General features: G+C 41.1%; 1 protein-coding gene across 1 annotated transcript in view; it reads right to left on the reverse strand.

The window, feature by feature from the left end:
• The window catches only part of NKAIN2 (sodium/potassium transporting ATPase interacting 2), a 502,066-nt gene extending 491,470 nt beyond the window's left edge, over positions 1 to 10,596 (reverse strand). Inside the window, exon 1 of the mRNA XM_065734411.1 lies at positions 10,521 to 10,596. Within this exon, the coding sequence (XP_065590483.1) occupies positions 10,521 to 10,574 (54 nt within the window). The 5' untranslated portion in view covers positions 10,575 to 10,596. The remainder of the gene's footprint in view (positions 1 to 10,520) is intronic.
• Between the last annotated feature and the right edge of the window lie 742 nt (positions 10,597 to 11,338).

The raw sequence follows: 11,338 nt of genomic DNA on the forward strand, positions 1-11,338 counted from the left end.
CTTGAAAAACAAACCTAAAGCAGAAACAAAAGAAAAACCTAACAGAGCTGGACACATTCACATTCACTAAGCAGATCTGAACTGCACACTGTGCAGATTCAAACTGAGAGTTCTTCAGGACATGCGCATCCAGCTAAACAGCCAAAACACCAAGAGGTGGTTCTTGGAAATATGTTCTTGCTGGGCCAGCAAGAAAATTGGAACATTGCAAATACTTTTTTATGGTTTAGTTTACATTAACTCTTGACTATACTTTTGTGGCACTGTGCCACTTCTACATCACCATTACACTGTCCAAGGGGCTTTGGAGCAGACTGCTGGTCACCCATTTTTAATCCTGCTGTAATGAGTGATATTGAGAGTAACAGTAAAGTTCTTACAATTTGGAAATATCCTATGCATCAAAATTTCTTGAAACTGCACTAGGTTGACAGGGACCTGAGTACCTGTCTTCCTTGAGAAGGCACTCAGTGTGATCTGAGATGCTCAGATGTTGATGCCTTTTTCACTCACGTTACAAGGGCCAATTAAGGATTCCTGGGAGTTCAAAGCATCCTTACAGGCACTGCAGTCTTAACAAGCATGTGAACAGTCCCATATTCATCACTGCTTCCTTCCTGTTTTACACCTTCACTAATTAACTGAAACCCTTTGGTACAGAACAGAGGGTTACATTCATATCACTGGGGGCAGTTACATACATGTGCTGGGCAGAGAGAAGTAGCTGTCCTCTAATAAGACGCTAGTCATGGCAAATATAATAGACATGGGACCCACATAATTGTCTTTGTAAGCACATTGCAAAGCAAAAATGATTGCAAATGCCAGAAGCTGCAAAAACACAATATTCTCCCCCTGCTTTTTATTTCAATTCACAAAGAGCAGCACATTTCTGCAGGAAATAGAGCTTACTAAACCAGCTGCTTTTTATTATTGTCCTTATGCTTATCTGTGATATTATACAACAGATACCACTTTATCAGTGTCCATAAATAACTTTTATTAAGCATCTCAAAAAGAACAGTTTAGCACTACGCAGAACAGACACCATCTCTTCCAGCAGTTGAGCCCAGCAACTTTCTTCGATGTCTGCCATTATGACCCTACCTCTCAGTGATGGCTTTAATTAAAAAAAAAAATAAATTACAAGACAGTAGCCCCAGTAAATATTCTGAGACTGTCAGTATCAGTAACAAGCATTGCTGGCTATATTGATGAATGCTGCGTCCAGCTCTATTTGTAGTTTTCTTCCATGAGTACCAAGTTTACTGCCAGCTCCACTCTCAAGAAAGCCAGTCTGATAAAATTCAAGACAATGAACTGTTTTCAGGAGGCAATGAAGTCATGTCTTATGTTAACACTACCAGTGCCATCATCTGGCTTGTCACCAGCTGCTGTCACTGCCTGTCACTGTTACTAACGTCATAAAACAAAAGCTAACAGGCCTAAAGGGCAGGATAGGAATGGCTTTAAAAATTGAAATATCGACTTCATAGCTAATGGATAAAAATCTGTGTTTTAGATTCTTTTTTCAGACAAGCTTCGATCTTTCACATTCCTTTAGCTGCTGATGTTTTCCAGGTTTGTTTTGTTTGTTCGTCTGCTTTTTGTTGTTTTGTTTTTTTTGCTGTCATTTTCTCTGCCAATTTGAATAGCGATGTAATGACATATGACTGCCTGGTATTCAGTGGTACTCAGAGGACCTTTGTCACTGATGGCTAAAGTGCACAATGAGCAGTATCTTGAGTTTAATGTGTTTGTGGCTTTGTGAATGCAGCAACGACATGCAAACGGCTTTTTTCTCCTTTTGTTTCTGCGCTTTGTAATAGAAGAGCCTGCCACAGAGACTAGGGCCAGAGAATAATGGAAAACGCTGGGCCATTGTGGGCCATAGCAAAAAACTTGCAAACTTTACATTTTGTTTAATTATTGAATGACTTCTAGAAGATCCATGCATTGTTCTAAAAAGACATGTAGCATTCATCTTCCTTTCCTCACAAAAGCTTTTTATCTTCAAATGAGAAAGAATACAGTTGTTGAGGACCAATCTGTAGTCTCCTAAGAAGAAGTTTAAAGGAACTTTTAATTAGGAAATTGACCCATGGTATGAGTCACCTGTAAGGAATTTCATTAGTTCTTAAAACAGTGACATTTTCTAACATATTTTAATCAGCAGCTTACTTGAGATCCTCTGTCTCTTAATACTGTCTTGTTCTGCAAACCATTTTCCTTCACTACATGGGATCACTCGAGAGACAGTGAATGTTACTCAAGGTGAACAGAAGTAGCACTCTGAACTTCATTCCAGGCCTCTAGCGTGACCTCCATTAATGCAGAACACAAGTTATGTATCACAGAATCACATAAACATCACCCATGTTTATTCTGCCAAAATTCTAAATAACAGCTCTGCAGACTGTCTTCATTTCCTCAGTCCAAAGACACCATCAAAGATGAGCTGACTGAACTGAGCAGTGAAGTAAATAAAGGTGCATGCAGGAGAGAGGAAGACGTTACGTTTCTGACTGAGCAGCAACATATGTACTCAATGGAAAAACGTAGCCACCTTCAGAGGGTGGTCCATAGCGTAGATGTTATGTGCTTAAATGAGACAGAACAAATCTCTCTCGTGCTATCTGCAAACTGTCCTGCATTTTTGCATTCTGAAATGTGATGTGACATATGACTGGCAGTATCGTTTCAACATCTCTTTCAGAAATAACAGAATTAACTTCATATGCTGCCTTCTGTATAAAACTCTACTAATGACATTTCCTTCATAAGAGAAAAACGATGACTCAATCTTTTATGGCACGAACACAGGATACAATAGACTTCTCCTTTTCTCACTCATGCAACTGGTAACTTGCTAGTTCTGCATAACTGTGACTTGCTAATAAAGATGACATCTAAAATCCCAATTAAAAAAAAAAGGAAAAAAAAAGTGATGTTATAAGCTGCAAAATGTACAGGAAAATCTGAGATTCATTTATGTCATATACAGGGTACTTTTACTGATTTTAGCAATCAGTAGCATAATCAGTATTTCTTAGGCATGTTACATCATTATTTAGGCAGCAGAAAAGCAAGTTTCTGTATGACAAGTAAATTTGAGTCTCAGATGCAAGAAATTTTCACGGTAATCAGTTATAAGTGAACACTCAAGTGGAAGTTAGTAAAGTCCTAAACTCATAAACATTTTTCCTAAGTTATGTATGAATTTAAATCAGGGTGTGTTTTTTTTTAAATTAAAAGTGCGTAAGTATGATCTGTGGTGAATAACAATATTAGCTATGCATTTTTTAGGGAACACATATTAGTAACTTTCCCTCTAAATGTCATTTCCATCAGAGGGTCATATAGTGATATAATACTGAAACAACTCCCACATGCCATCCAGTTGGTACATATACATCTAGGTAGAAGGGATAAAATAACAAATTGTGAAATCTCTGTCACAGTGGCAAGAAAGTGTCCTTTCAGCTGTTCTGTCTGTTCTACTTCACAAGTCCCAGCACTCAACAGCCCACCTCTTTCATTCACTATAATATAAAATATATATATACATATATATAAAAGTAAAGGATATTCATCTGGATGACAATAAACTATTGTGATCACAAAGAATATGATGAAAACATCTTATTTACAATGGCCCCTGGCTCCCTTGTTCCTGCAAAAAGCCTACCAAAATTTATCCAGTAATCAAACTGAGCATAAATTAGTTTTATCAGTGTGATTTTAGCATCAGTGAGTGGTTACAGAAGAATGGAAAGCAGTGTCTTGTTTATGTATTTTCTAGTGGATCTTAATTGAAGTGTGCCCAACAGCTGACATTACTCGGGTGAAATCAGGCTCCTTAGTTCCCTTCTACACTCAGTGGAAACAAACAGCTTTCCAAAGCAGCACTTCTCAATCTGTAGATTATGTACAGTCTTCACTATAAAATAATTAGTCAGGCCATGTATACCCTTGGCCCAGTACAAATACAAAAATATTCATTATCATCATTCTCCAATAAATGTCACTTAAAACAAAAAACAAAAAAAAAAAAAAAAACCAACAGATGTCATCCTCTTTTTGTCATACAATGTCTTTTGGTACTGTACACCTGGGATAATCTCTTGAGCTGAATTAAATGATGGAACTACAATGGCCATTTGGGGTGCATGGGGCTAACTGGGCAGCTCAGTGAGCACTGACATCTGCTTCAAGAGTAGATGTGGGCTGAATCTCACCTATCAATGAGTTCCTCTAATCTCTACACCCCTGAAAATAGATGTTGAGACCCATGCCTACAGGGTGCTTGAACAGCCTCATCTGATGTACCAAGACAATGAGAAGATTTCCAAGATAATTGTGTCTTTCCAGGACCTTACTTGCTCACATCACCAAGCACTTGTTGCAAGCCATATATGCTCCACTTTCATCATATGCATTCCCACTGCTCGGGCTCGGAGGACCTCATTCCCAACTCAAAATGTTTCTTTCTTTTTTTGCTTTCAACAATTCCACTATGGAACATATTCATTTCTGTTGGCTACCAAGTGATAGATTTCTCTCCACTGACCACATAACAACTACGGAGTTTTCTGTGTCTTTAAAACTGCTTACTTAGTGCTTCTTTCAAAGAAACAAACAAAACAAAAGAAAACCAAAAATCCTTCCTGCTGTTCATCATTCAAGCTGCTAGCTCAAATCTCTGTCTATACAAAATTAATTCCTGCTGCCAAAGACTTGCCTCGTGGCTATAAGAGAACAGTAACTTAGCTAGATATTCTAGGTCCCTATATCCAGGTAGTTTATTCAGCTCCTCTTGATCTATTTAAGCCTTTCCCTCCTACCCATCATCTCAGTATCTGAATGCTGAGTCTGCTCACTGAACTCTAAAGGAGTTCAGCATCAAGAAGCAGTGAATTAAATTTGCCATTCAGCTGGTTTGAAATCTCTTACCCTTGTCACTTAAAACAACAAACTCATTTTCTTGTAGTGTGTAATTGGTTATTTACCATTACTATTACTCATTCACATGTCTATGAAACAAAAAATAAAAATAAAAAAATAACAAAAAAACCCCATACTGTACATTTCATACTGAAAGTCAACCCACTAAGATTGAATGATGTAATGGATTGCAACCTTTGACATCCACTTTCTGTGTGTGTCACTACTTTTGACCTCAAGTTATTAGAAATAAACAGCTTGGTTACGAATCTTCAGTATTTTAACTCAAAAACAATAGAAAAATATCATTTACTTTTCTACCAAGGTCTTGCTTTAACTGAAAAAAGGTTGCTACATATTCTCTTCTTAGCAACAAAAGATGTTCACTTGCTGAATTCATGAGCAATTCACTGTTTTATATATTCCCAGCAACACCTCAAAATCAACTTCTTAGTATTATAGCTTTCAAATCTACACCTGCTGAAGATCTGCTATTCATAAGATTGTTTCCTTTTCATTGCTAGTATGATCACTATGTTTTCAGATACAATGAAACTAAGACTTACACTTCCTTTCCTATCAAAATTGAAACAAAGCAAGTAGCAGAATTTTAAAGAAGGCACAGACGGTAGTTGTTGACAGTCACAGTTCAAAGGCAGGAAGAGACTTAAATGTAAGTACTATTCAAAATGGAGAAAACAATTCTATTTACACTCTTTCTAAATTGATGAACCTCCTGATCTACAGGCTAAGAGGAATAGCATAATCACTTTTTGTTCCACTTGTGAAGCTCATTTCTTTAATTTCCCTAATGCTAGCAGAAAATGTAGGAACATGTACATGTCATCACAATTTTCCACTGCAGACACTTTTCTCCTAAAGCTGCTATTGAAAACCACTGGCAGCAGTGACAATGAAACACAATTAAAAAAACAAGCACATGGAAAAAGAAACACAACCCTCCATGAAACTCAGCAATTGGAAGCAAACATCAAAAGTTTTCCTGTTGCAAAAATAATTAAAAAAAAAAAAAATTACACGCTAAGTAAGTTCTTTGATGTGCTGGTGATAAGCAAGGTATACAAGTCTATTTTAAATAATAATAATAATAAGTTCTTAGTTACATAAAACTAAAAGCTGCAGAATAGCTAATGCTAGAGAATCTCCACTATGAACGTCCTCACTTTGCTCTCTGAGGGACCCTGGCTCTAATCTGGCAAATCTCACTTCCTGAAGGTCCAAAGTTAAGACATGAGTTTTAATATCCAAGCAAGGATACTCATGGCATAAAATACTAGGGAACATTGTTGGTAGGTTTGTGAAAAAGATGAGAACCACCCAAGATGACCATTTTGAACAGTTTGACCTTGGTTTTAAACATTCAGATTATAAACCAAGAAAACCCGATGAGACTGAAAACAAACAAACAAACAAACAAACAAAACAAAACCAGTACGTAAAGATGATCCAGAATGTCATGAAAATATTCTGTCCATGACTGAAATAATAATAATAATAATTAAAAAAAAAAAAAAAAGAGCACAAAGATATTTCCTGCTCATGTTTAAAACATGATGAAAGCAGATCAAAAGAGCCCTCATGTGCAACAAGGTAGCTAAATATATGGTTATGGATACTGGTAGCACACATGAGTATAGAAATCACTTCACATGATACAGTTTTTGAAATAAAGTATTTGAATACACTATTAATTTACATCATTCATTTGTGAAAAAGCACAAAACAAGTGTATTTCCATGCAATTTGTCAGACTTCTGATCATTTTTTTCCTTAGCACAAAGCAAAACTAAAGACTGGGGCAACAAAACTTGGGGTCTTCATTGTTCTGCTAAGCTATGACACACCTCAGACAGTGGCTTCTGGAAAAGGTCACACAGGACCAATCTGTTAGGGCCTCAGGTGAGCTTATGTCACAAAACATGTCTTGGTGAGGAAAAAGAGACTACTAACTTTGCAAATCATTGCCTTTGAAAAGCACCAGTTATCAGAATTGGGAGAAATTGTGCTTGTTATCATATACACTCCTTTAGACCACCAGATTAAATTCCTCAGAATCAACAGTTGAGCCTTGATATATATGCAGATTGCTTACAGATTTCACAGGCTGTAATACTTCCCTACCACATCTGAACTGAGTTACAATTTACTTCAGAAAAATAAAAATAAAAAAAATAAAAAAAAGACTGTCATCAGAAACAATAAGATAATGAATCGTGTAGACTTATAAAAGTTTATTTTGGAAATATTACCCTTTCTCACCATTCCATTTGGAAAGAGAGCTCCTAATCTGAGAAGATGCAGTACATCTTTTTATTTTTTTTTATTATTATTATTTTTTTTTTTTTTTTGCCATTGCTCCAAGTCTTCCCAAGCAGCCACAGAGGACACTAGCAGCTCTTAACTGGTTTCCAAGGGGTTCTTGAAGCCTTTCAAGAAAGCACCAAAACGACAATGTTTATGGCAGGTTCATTTTTGCTGCTTTTGCTAATAAAAAGTCTGAACAATAGATATTATTTTTACTGATGTAAGCTATTAAAACAAAGAGGCAAACCAAAAATAAGGAGATATAAAAGACAAAATGGAACAGCAAAGGATTCTCTCTATGCAACCAGGATGGCTGACATACAACAAAAAGCATCAGAGACCCTATGACCAGGGTTATCTTCAGAAGGACAAAGGACAAGAGAGACCAAAATTAGTATCTTTAAAAAGTGGAAAGATACTTTGAGATCATTAACACTGTATACAGGAAGCAATGTCTTGTTCTCAACACCAGCAAAATTAGCTGCTACTTGCTGTTAATTCCTCTCCTTGGCTTGAAATACAGAGGAAAATGAGATGTCGAGGGTTGTTTTCCATAGTACAAATGAGAGCACAAACAGGAAGGTATATGTATGTTAATAAGCAGGGGAGCAATGATCAGTATGCCCTTGAGAGAAGAAACATTCCTCCAGCTTTCTGATAATCTGATTGTGGAGTGTGTTGCATCAGCTAGAAGCATATAAAATGCATTAATGAAAATAATTTTGCTTGTGCAGGGACTCCCTTATGTTGATGAAGCTCTACTTCTGAACTAGGATTTGAAACAATCACCCTTTCTTGTGCATTCATGGACATCTGCATCCTCAATGAATATGATATGCAACTATTTCTCTAATGAGCTGCAGTATCCCTCAACACTACTTCTTGTAAAGACCTCCAAAGACCAGTCAGATCACCACACCCTAGCACTGCAGAAATGGAAGACTATCTTTTCATTAAGAAAAATAAAAATAAAAGTTTCCTTAAAAATATATTTTTTATTTTTTTTTATTTAAAGGTGCATTTTCTGCTTTGAATGATAATTTTAAAACTGAAATCCTTGTATTAAAAATAAAAGACCCTTGTGTTAAAAGTTTTATGTATTTTTTAAGTATGCTTCTTGCTGTAGAAGTACTCATAAGCCAGATGACTTCTTCATCCTTTGTTCTACATTAATGTGTTTGTTAATTCCAGGATGAACCTTAACAGCATTTACTCATTTAAGCTGTCTTTGCTTAAAAAGCAGTGATAACAGATCAATCAATCACAGGCCTCTGTGTGAGAGTTAAGTCTCCTCAACTTCAAACTTGTGATCTGATAGTATATGGAAATTTACCATCAGGAATAGACAAGTAAAAAAGTGCAAAGAGGTCATTTTTTTCCCCATTCCTGGCTTCTTTTTTTCCCCACGTTAAGTGATTATTCCTGCTTTTGGCCTTAGTAAATGCCATTACAGAGGCCAGATGTGACTCGGAGTTGAGTGTTGCATCTAGCACATTCTTTTTGCACTCAGGAAACCTTCCTAGGTTTGCTTTCATTTTACGAAAACATGTTCACATTAGAAGTTTGCTCAAGCTACTACAGAAGGCAATTCTAACTTCAGCTATATATATATACACGACACTGCAGCTCATAACCACTTATAAAAAGCTTACAGTAATGGCTACAGTTCTACATCAGCTTACCTGCTTGTCTACCTGCTGGTATATTCCTGTGGGGCATTTCTGTTTATGTCTTCACCACTGGTTTTTTATGTATTTTTGTCACCATGAGTTAGCAAATACATTTGCCTTCACAGGCTTCCAAAACAATGATATTTGAACATATTAGTACATTCCACCCTTGTCATAATCTCCTGGCTGTTGATTGCATTTTAAACACAGCCTTTTAGCCACACAAGGTACTATTTAAGCCATTTTTGTTCTCTTTGCAGCAAAACATGAAAAGTATGCTTCTAAAACTTAAATGGCTCTGAAGAACTTCAGTGATTAATTTTATGTTTCTAAATTGCTGGAAAAGGTTACATTCCTGCCATTCCACTTGAAATTCACTACTTCTATTTAAGATTCGTTTTTTAGAGAGAGCACATTAATAAATCACATCTGATAAGATCCATCCAGCTACAAAGAACTAGATAACTTAGGTGGAGAACAGAACCTAGAAATAAAACGCTTTCCAGAATACAAAGGGATTAAGGGCTGATTACAGCCAATAGAAAGACCACAGGCATTTTGGATTTCTGATCTGCTAACACCTTGTCCTTTTTCTACTGATTTTTGTGCCTGAAGCCTATCGGGTTTTCTGTTCTGTAGCTTTAGCACCTGTCTGCTGGAGAAGGACTGGCGAGAATGCCGGTTGCTATTGAAACCGACCAACGCTCCTCAGTTCAACTATTCAGAAGGAAGCAGAGGGATGGGGTAATGCAAATTATTTCCGTTCATTAAACTGCTTAACAGAGGTGCTGTCTGCACCTGTGCTGCCAGCACATCCACTCTTGGTCTAAAGAAAAGAAGGGATGGTCTCTAGCCATGTGTCATAGCTTCCAAATCCATAGGAAAGCCATACATCATGTACCAGACTGGATGACACTAATCCAGGTACACGTTACAAGAAGAGACGTTTCTGCAGTTTATTAACTTTAAACGCAGTCACTTTTAAAGTGCCACAGTACCACCTCACGCCGCACATCCACCTTGGAAGCGGGTCTATTTTTAGACAGTTTCTTTGTTACTGTATTTCAGCGCCCACTTTTTAAACTCAGTCTAGTTTCACCTGGTGGCGGAGCTTACATGTTCCCTGTATGTGTGGGTACAAATATATAAACCGTTTCATTCTGTAACGGCATGACGATAAAACGTTAGCACGCACCGCTAAGTGCGAAAGACACAAAAACACGCATCCGCGGAAGAGCGCAAAGCAAGTTCCCACGCACACACCTGCACGGCACGCTGCCCGCCAGCCACGCCACCACGCGTGACACGGCCCCGCGGCAGAGCGGGCACCGAGTTGAGCCCAGGCTGCCCCAACTGCCCGACTTTATTAACTCCGCCGCGCTTCCCCCCTGCTCGAGCCGCGCCGAACTACCTGTAACGCGCCCCATCTCCCGCCCGACCGCCTCTCCCCGCGCCGACCCCAGGACGCGGGCAGTGCCCCCTCCGGGCACAGGGGAGCCGCCCAGCGGCCCGCCGCATCCCTCCCTCCCTCTCTCCCTCCCTCCCTCTCTCCCTCCGCGGGCCGCCCCCGCCGCCACTCACCAGCTGCGCGCCGCACACCGCCACCAGCGTGCACCGGCCGCTGCAATAGCCCATGGCTCCCGGCACCCCGCGCCGCCGTCCCGCGCCGCGCCCACTCAGGCGGCGGGAGAGCGCCGCCCGGCCGCCGCCCGGCTCCCGCCTGCCGCCGGCGCGCCCCGGCCCGGGACCCGCATGGGGGCGCGCCCGCCGCCCGCCCTCAACCGCGGCCGCAGCGCCCGCCGCCTCGGCGGCCGCCGGCAGCGGGGCCGGCCGCCCCCGCGCAGGGCGGCAGCGCCGGGGGGAGGGCGGCGGCAGGTGCCTGCAGGAGCAGCCGCGCTCTGCCGCGCAGCTCTAGAGGCATCTGGGCTTCAAAGTTTGCCCCCTCAACTCCGCTCGCAAACCATCCGGGCTCGCGGCCGGCTGCGGCGGGAGGGAGGCGGGGGGAGGGAGGAGGGCGGAGGGACGGGAGGCGAGGCGGGCGGCGGCGCGGAGCTCGGTTCACGCTCAGAGAGCGGCTTCCCTCTGCCCGCGGCAGAGGTGCATCCCCACCCTCGTTCCTTCTCCTTGTCCTCTTCCTCCCGGCGGGGATCGGCAGCCCGGCACTGGAAGACCCGGGGTCGCGGCGCAGTGCCGTGCCGGCCGCCTCTCTACTGCTTTGTCTGCTCCGGCGCAGCGAAGGACGCTTCACAGCCCCCCCCCCCGCACCCTCGCGCCTTTGTCTCCGCAGGACATCGCTCCGCATCCACACGCCCGGGGCTCCCCCGCATCCCGCCCCGGCCTGGCCTGACCCGGACCGGCGCACCCTGGCCGCCCGCACACCACCCCGTAAAGCGAGAGGC

This window comes from Cyrtonyx montezumae, unplaced genomic scaffold, assembly GCF_038088225.1.
Source record: "Cyrtonyx montezumae isolate F1298 unplaced genomic scaffold, pur_monq_1.0 scaffold_0, whole genome shotgun sequence".
Taxonomy (NCBI): domain Eukaryota; kingdom Metazoa; phylum Chordata; class Aves; order Galliformes; family Odontophoridae; genus Cyrtonyx; species Cyrtonyx montezumae.